This window comes from Anopheles aquasalis, chromosome X (genome assembly GCF_943734665.1).
Source record: "Anopheles aquasalis chromosome X, idAnoAquaMG_Q_19, whole genome shotgun sequence".
In the NCBI taxonomy this organism is placed as follows: domain Eukaryota; kingdom Metazoa; phylum Arthropoda; class Insecta; order Diptera; family Culicidae; genus Anopheles; species Anopheles aquasalis.
Window position 1 is genome coordinate 2,274,168 of NC_064876.1, and position 7,637 is coordinate 2,281,804.

Here is a 7,637-nt window from a genome sequence, read left to right on the forward strand (position 1 = left end):
CACTGTGAATGCGCTCTTGTCTGCTTTGGTGTAGCGATTTCTGTTTTGGCAATGGAATTTATTGACCGTGAGAATTACGAACTATTTGCTGTAATACCCAACAACACGCGTTGTTTTATAGAACCACAAGGTCACAATGAACGAATTCCACAGTTACACATTGATCTTGAGATTGAAAACCAACGAGTTCAAAGTCGGTTCCGATCCAGTACCGTAAAAACTACTGAACAGATCGGTTTGAAATGTTTATCACACAATCTGTACACTCTTTGCCAGGTAGCCCCGTCGAGATTTCATGAAAATTGCTGATACTTTTTTGTAAACAAATCGCCAAAAACCGAAAAATAGGAATATCAACAAAACCATCACGCGGCTACCTTGCTAAACTTATAATCTTTCTAACGAATATCGATTTGTTTATTTCTGATCACCCATCACGCAGCAACGAAGGGCACCAGAAAAAGTACGTTTTCGAAGACATGACTTCATAAAGTTGATGCCATGGATGAAGTTTTCAATCAATCTGCTCCAAAATAGCACCAAATATTCTTCAAAAGTTGTAGTTTAATATGATGTACCCAAAAGAATGGTTGATTGAAAGATGCGTCGATGCAAAGCGAATTGATTGCTGGCGAGGTTCGGACCACGGTACCAGAATAATGTGCCCTATGCTTCTTCTCCATGACCCCTCCAGTCGCCAGTGGGTGGACGAGGGACGATGTTCCCACAGGTAAGCTAACCGAGTCAGCTAGATAAAAACTGGCAAACTAGATGTTGCTGCTGCTGCTGCTGCTGCTGCTGTTATCAGACCGTCCACTCGCAGTGATAAGCGCACCAGATAAGCGCACCGAGCAACAACACCCTCTGGCTGTGGAAACTCGGAACGTTCGGGGTTCAGTTGTGGCGTGCGTCCGTGCGTGCCTGAAGCACTGGAGTTTGGGCCCGGGTTTTCGGGCCGATCCAGACCCCTAGACCACGAGAACACCACAAGGCACACCACAAGAAGAAGAAGAAGAAGAAGAAGAAGAAAAAAAACACCGCACCGCAAAATGGTACCCAGGCACGTACTGGTAAGTAGTGGGCCGAACAATGATGGCGTTCTTGCTCGCGCCTACTTTCACGTTTCGTTTCGTTCCGTTCCGTTCCGTTCCTGTTGCTAGCTGCTCGCTGCGTTTATCGCCACCTGCAGTGGGCCAACGCGGGTGACGATGAGTCAGGGACCAGACGGTGACTCGTCGTCGTCGTCGTCGTCGTCGTCGTCGTCGTCGTCGTCGTCGCCGTCGTCGTCGCCACAGTTCGAGGACGCCAGTGACATCTGCTCACGGTGCGCCTGCTCGGCAGCGAACGCATCGACGGCCGTCCTCGGGTACGATCTGTTGGACTGTTCGCGGCGCAACCTGCGGCACATGCTGGCCGGCTGGCCAGCGGGCGGCTCGTTCGATCCGGACGACCCGGACCGGGAGGTGGTGTTTACGTTGTCGGGGAACGGGCTCGGTCGGTTGCAGCAGCTACCGGCGACCCGGAATGCGCTCGTCTTTAGCTGCCGGCACTGCCAGCTCGAACAGCTCGCTGGGGGCCTGTTCCTGGACGTGCCGAATGTGTACCGGGTGGATTTGAGCTGGAACCGGTTGACCGGCGAGGTGCTGGCGGGGGGTGAAGTGTTTCGCGGCCACTTCGATGGCCAATCGGTCGTCCCGTTGCCGCTCGATGCGCTCGATTTGAGCAATAACAATGTGTCGTGGCTAGCGGTGGATACGTTCCGGTATGTGACGGGGTTGCGGGAACTGGCGCTCGCTCACAATCCGCTCGCCGGTGAGCTGACGGGTGCGACGGCTCGGGCGCTCGCTACGCTCGTACATCTCGAGACGCTCGATCTGTCGTTTCTCGGGCTGACTGCCCTCGGCGAGGATGTGTTCGCCGGTATGCTCAGTCTGCACGAGCTGGCCCTGCAGGGGAACCGGCTGACGGTGGTACCGGATGCGGTGTACCGGGCCCCGGCCCTGGTCACTCTCAATCTCGCCGAGAACCCGTTCGTGGAGCTGCACATCGAGCAAGGTATGGTAATTGCCCTCAGTTTCCCCTTGAACTGACGAACCCGTTTTACTTATCTTTCTCTCTGCTCTCTGCTCTCTGCTCTCTCTGTGTGACAGCGCTACCCAATCTGCGGCACCTAAACGTAAGCAGCATGCCGTGGCTCGGCCAGATCGCGGTCGAATCGTTCGCCAACGTGAACGCACTGCGGATGCTGCTGTGCCGCAGTAACCGTGCGCTCGGTGTGTTCGATATGGCCATCTTCAATCAGTTGCCCGAGCTGCGTGAGCTCGATCTGTCACACTCGGACCTGAAGCATCTACTGCTCCCACCCGGCACCAGCAACTTCTCGAGCGTGCACCGTGCACCGGACCGTGTTGCTGCGCCCCAGCTCGAAACGTTGCGACTGTCCGGTAACAGTTGGCACTGTGACTGTGAGCTGCGGGCCGCCCTCATTCTGTTCGGCTACGAACAGCTCCACGGCTCGGATGAGGACAACGACAACGACGAGGAGGAAGAGGAGGCCCGGTGCGAAACACCCTACCTGCTTACCTCCCTCCACCTTGCCGATCTCCCGTTCATCAATGTGTGCGAACTGCCGGCGACCGAGGATCACCGGGGACCGGGCTACGAGCGGCCGGCCTTCCTGCGGCCGCGCGCCATCTTTCTTTCGCTGCTGTCGGTCGGTGTTGTGGTGGGGCTTGGGTTTGTGATCGGGCTGGCGGTGGTGTGCCTGAAGCGGAAGCTGCACCACACACCCGGCCTGACCGGGTTCACGTCGTCCCCGGTCCGTTACACGTCCGTGCGGGACAGCACCATCTCGACGGCTTACCAGCAACAGGCGTAAAGCCCCGGGGGAGGAGAGCGAAATGACAATATGTGGGTGGGTTTGAGTCGGGTAGCAAAATGGTGACTTAAATAGTTACGAGATAGTGCTGCTGTGTCACGCGGAAAGTAAAGTGAATTTGGATTTGTTTTGAAAGATTTCGGCCTTTGTTTTTCTGCTTCTTCTCCTCCAAATCAATTTTGTCCAATCCCTTTAAAGTAAACCACTCTTCGATGGAATGCAGCTTTGGAAACACGGGAGAAAGTCGACTTTCGGAATGGCTTTCAGGTCCTTTCGTACTTCGCTTCTTCATCCGTTTCAAAACGATGTTCCCGGAGGGGTTTCTTGAGCTTTTTTTTTTTTAGTAGCCAGAAGTCACATGGTGCTAAATAAAACGAATACGGTGGGGGTTTGGAACGGTATGAGTGGAGTTTTTGGCGAAAAAGTCACTCAGAACCAACGCTAGTCGCTGGAAACAACGAGGCATCAGTCGATTTCTGACGCGTTTGAGGCGAAAAAACGTTTCATAATGTAATTAGCGAATTATCTGTAGATGCTAATATCATTAGCAAGGTCTCTAGTTGTTAATCGACGACTAAACTTTGGATTTGTTGATCGTGAGTCTTGTTAATTGACGTTGTGCGTCACCGAGGACGTTCTGCGTCTTCAACACGTTCCTGACCTTCCTGGAAATCTGTTTTACCACTTGTATACAATTTAATTTAGCTTAGCGGAGTTACCAAACGCTTTGTTGATAATTTTTTACCCAATCGGACACCATATTTTATGGAAATTCTTTGCTCAACAAATTTCGAAATAACAAAAAACGAAGAATTCGCTTCTAGTAGCTCACAAGATAAATCATATCTCAAAAACTAATCAACATTTTGATGTAAAACTTGCCATGGTTATTAAGAACAGTACTGAAAAGCTACAAAAAATATTAAATTAAAAAAAATCCGTTGACAAGACCATGTAGAGTACCCATTCATCTTAACTTTCGTGACACAGCAGTTGGTGATCGAGATCTGCTGCTGCTGCTGCTGCTCGTACTGTTGCTGTCAGGATCCCTGAAAGAAAAGCGGAAACACAGTGAGCGGATCCTACGGATCCAAAAAAGGGGTTGATTTCGTTCCGTTTCGTTCTTTGGCACCTTCTTAGTTTTCTGTTTTGTTAAAATACACTGTTTTATTGTTAGGCCTTAATAAAGCAGATATTTTCCGATAATGTAGGAGTGTAATGGTTATGACTGTCAGGGACGCAGGGGGGAGGGGGGGAGGGGGAGCTCAGCTTAGCCGGATAATAAAGGAGTGATGTTGCGAGGGGGGGGGGGGAGCATGCTCAGGCCCCCTGGACCCCAACCAAAGGTCAAGGTTAGTGTCTGTTAGGAGTGCGAGTGTGATTAGGAATGATTTATTAGAGGGGCGGGAGGGGGGGGGGGGGGTGGTTCATGGCACACTAAAAAAACCCGTAGGGCGCTCTCTTCTCCTCATTCGCCTCTTCATTCCTTCCGCCACACCCCGCGCCAGAAACCTGCCAAGGTGAACATCGCAAATCCATCCGAAAAGTGTTTGTGTCCCCCCCGAAAATCTAAAACCCATTGAGCTTCACATTGAACCCCCGCTTCTCCCACTCCCTCCCTCCGTTGAGCATGACGCAGCGCAGCGTGACCGTCGAAAAGGAAGCCTTGGGCCATGGACGGGAGTTTGGAGTTGAGTGGTGGAGTGGACTGTTTTTTGTCGTTGTTTGAGTTTGAGCCCCGGAAGCCCCTCGCGCCACCTGGGATGAAAGAAGGGATGCAGAGGGAAGGTGGGGTGGGGGGGGGGGGTGGATTGTAGCAACTAGTAGTGTGCAGTAGACGCTTACTGTGGCGCGTGACGCCGGGACGATCAAGCAGGCCAAACCAGTCTTTTAAATACCCCCAAAAAACAAACAAAACAACAAACAAAACAAAAAACACAATGCATTAACCGTTTATGTCCTAGGGAATGTTGTGCTGTGCCTACCTACCTACCACCACCACCGACCACCACTCGTCCTGCCGAGCCCATGTGAGTGTGTGTGTGTGTGTGTGTGTGCACGTGTAGTATTTAAGCGGTACAAGCGGGGAAGCAAAGGGACTGGTGCTGGATTAATCCGCGCTTGGGTGTTTTTTCTTTTGTAACACAACCCTTTCAACTTTTACGGGGTGGCGGGCGAAAGGGGGGGGGGGGGGGGGGGGTGTAATTTGCGCGCATTTTGGAAGGACTGGCACCGTCCGGGCGTCATTCCGATGGCCGCAAAACCGCAGCACCGTTGATGGTAGCTATCGTGATGCTGATCGGTGTGCGGGTCTGTGTCTGTCTGTGTAGTCTTTTAAACATGGCTGAATGGATCAATCAGCTGTGTGTGTTTCTTTTTTTTTTTTTTGCATATCGGCTATTGGTTTTGGGGTTTTCGTTTTGCTTTTCCTTTTTTTTTTTTTATTATCCATAACATGGATCATCAAGTAGCGCCAAGTAGTGTATTGATACAGAAGAGGGACTCTTTTTGTAGTAGTAGTTGCTGTTTTTGTTGTTTGTTGTTTGTTGTTGTTATGGTTTGGATTTAGTTCCCTGGAATGTTCGGTAATATGTTATTCCCTTCTGTTCATCGCTGTTGAGCGGTGTGTTCTTTTTTTTGGTTTTTTTTTTTGGATTACTACTGCTGGCTGCCTTGCTCGGTGTGCGATGTAACTGGGTTGCTTTGATTTTGTCGTTTTGTTTCGTTTTGTGTTTTGTTAGTGCTGCTTTGTTTTTTTTTCCTTCATCCCTTCGACCCCCCTTCCCCCTTCCCCCCCCTTTGTTACATTATTTTGTCTGTTCTCTTCTGTTTGCTAGGTTTTCGGTTAATCATGTATCATGGTTGCTGTGCTGTGCGGCTCTCTCTCTCTCTCTCTCAACGCAGCACCTGGTTAGTTCACTATGGTAGTTTTAGATGGGTTGGATTTCGTCTTTTTACCCTGATGGCATTTTCGATTCGATTTACGCGCCTGTTGCGGCACGCTTTGCCGTGTTTGAAGAGCAGTACTCGCCGTTCGATTTTTTGTTTGTTTGTTTGTTTGGTATTTGTTTTGCTTCGGATAGGACATTGTTCGTGTTCGGTTACTCCACACTCCATTCGCACAGGCCCATCGTTTTTCGCGCTCCACACACTTGCCACTGTTCTTCCTCTCCCGCTCGCTCTCTCTTCTTCTTCTTCCCTTACGCTCTTCCATTGATTGCACTTTTTATTTTCAGTTTTCTCTCTCTCTCTCTCTCTCTCTCTCTCTCTCTCTCATTCCGTTGCTCTCCTGCTACGGCGGGAAAACATCGCCTACCTACATCTGTTCATTCTGCCCCCCCCGCCCGCAGGCCCATCGACTATTCCCACTTACTGTTAAGCCAAGTATGAACGAAACGCTATTCGCATTTGGGACTTTTTGGTTTGTTATTTTGTTGTTTTGTTTGCTTGCCTGTGGCGCTTGCTTTTGTTTTGTTTTCTTTTTTTTTTGTTGTTTGAAATACTATTTATGTTTGCTTTGCTTTGGTTGTTGGTGTTTATTCTGTTTGCCTTCCTTCCTTGCTTGCTTGCTAGATTCGTTTAATAGTATTCGTAATAATCATCATCCTCATCATCATCATCATAATCATTATCGCCAACTGCCATCACCCGGGGTAGTAGCATCATCAATATTGTTATTAATATATTTTGTTTTGTGTTTTTTGTTTTGCTTCTTCCTTCTTCCTCCTTCGTTTAAATCGCCCTTTCACGTAAACGCGGTAAACAGCGCAGTAAATTATTGCATCTAACACTCGTCTCCATACACTACACTTCCCATCCCCCGACCCCACCCCAAACAAATCACCCGAACCATTCTCCCTCCCACTTGCCCGCCCGCACCTGGCGCACTGAAGCGAAGAAGAAAAAGGGAGGAGGGGGGGGGGGGGAGGGGGAGCGGGACACAAGAAGCGAGGGCCGGACGCGTATTGGCCTCCGGGATTTCGAGACCATCTTCGTCGCTGGGTGGCGCTGGAGGGGGGAAAATCGTGAGAGAGCGTACCTTGGGACTCGATTCCGGGGCTGTCGGGCATCAGTAACAACACCCGAATAATACTGTAAGGGTTAACACTCCCTGGCCGGAAGGGGATTGAGTGGAATGAAGAAGGATGCCCCGCCATGCTCGCTTCACAACTCCTTCTCTCTAGCTTTTCTCTCGCTCTCTCTCTCTCTCTCTCTCTCTCTCTTTGATTTGACCATACCTACATATTGATTGCTTCATTGCGTTAATCTCAAAGATAAAATTGTATGCTTTGTTGCGTTGCACGTCCCCGCTTTCTCTCCTTCTCTCTCTCTCTCTCTCTCTCTCTCTTTCTTTCTCTCTTTTATTTTCTTGCTTTGCTTCTTCCTTTTCCTTACTTCCTTCCTCCAATATAATATATTGCTAGTAACAGTTAGATTAGATTTTTTCCGTTGTTGTTGTTTTTTTTTTGGGGGGAGGGGGAGGTTTGTTTTTGTATTTTCCTTCTCCTACCCATTCCACCCTCTCCATTCCCCTCGCTTTTTTTTCCCCTTCTCGCAAGTGATCCAGTATCAAATATGTTCATATAACAAGTTGTAATGCTCAACTGTGTAAACCATATGTGGTGTAAGCCGTTTATTTATTTATTTATTTATTTATTTAGTTATTTTTTACAGTGCAGTGCATGCAGTGTGCATGTTGCAGAGCGCAGGGCACACACAGACACACGCACAGGCACACACATACACCTCTCGCCGCTGC

The 7,637-nt window shown here is 49.5% G+C and overlaps 1 protein-coding gene across 1 annotated transcript; it reads left to right on the forward strand.

The window, feature by feature from the left end:
* The first annotated feature begins 865 nt into the window (after positions 1 to 865).
* Positions 866 to 3,478, forward strand: LOC126571972 (insulin-like growth factor-binding protein complex acid labile subunit). The gene is made up of 3 exons (XM_050230924.1): positions 866 to 1,070; positions 1,161 to 2,055; positions 2,151 to 3,478. Exons 1-3 carry the CDS (start codon positions 1,050 to 1,052, stop codon positions 2,876 to 2,878), a joined length of 1,644 nt encoding a protein of 547 aa, XP_050086881.1. The 5' UTR covers positions 866 to 1,049; the 3' UTR covers positions 2,879 to 3,478.
* Positions 3,479 to 7,637: the final 4,159 nt, after the last annotated feature.

Bases quoted from the DNA above. Each gene is read 5' to 3' on its own strand.
- LOC126571972 (XM_050230924.1), top strand. From the start codon at position 1,050: ATGGTACCCAGGCACGTACTG. The intron at 1,071-1,160 runs GTAAGTAGTGGG...TCCTGTTGCTAG, and splicing joins TGGTACCCAGGCACGTACTG to CTGCTCGCTGCGTTTATCGC. The intron at 2,056-2,150 runs GTATGGTAATTG...TCTGTGTGACAG, and splicing joins GGAGCTGCACATCGAGCAAG to CGCTACCCAATCTGCGGCAC.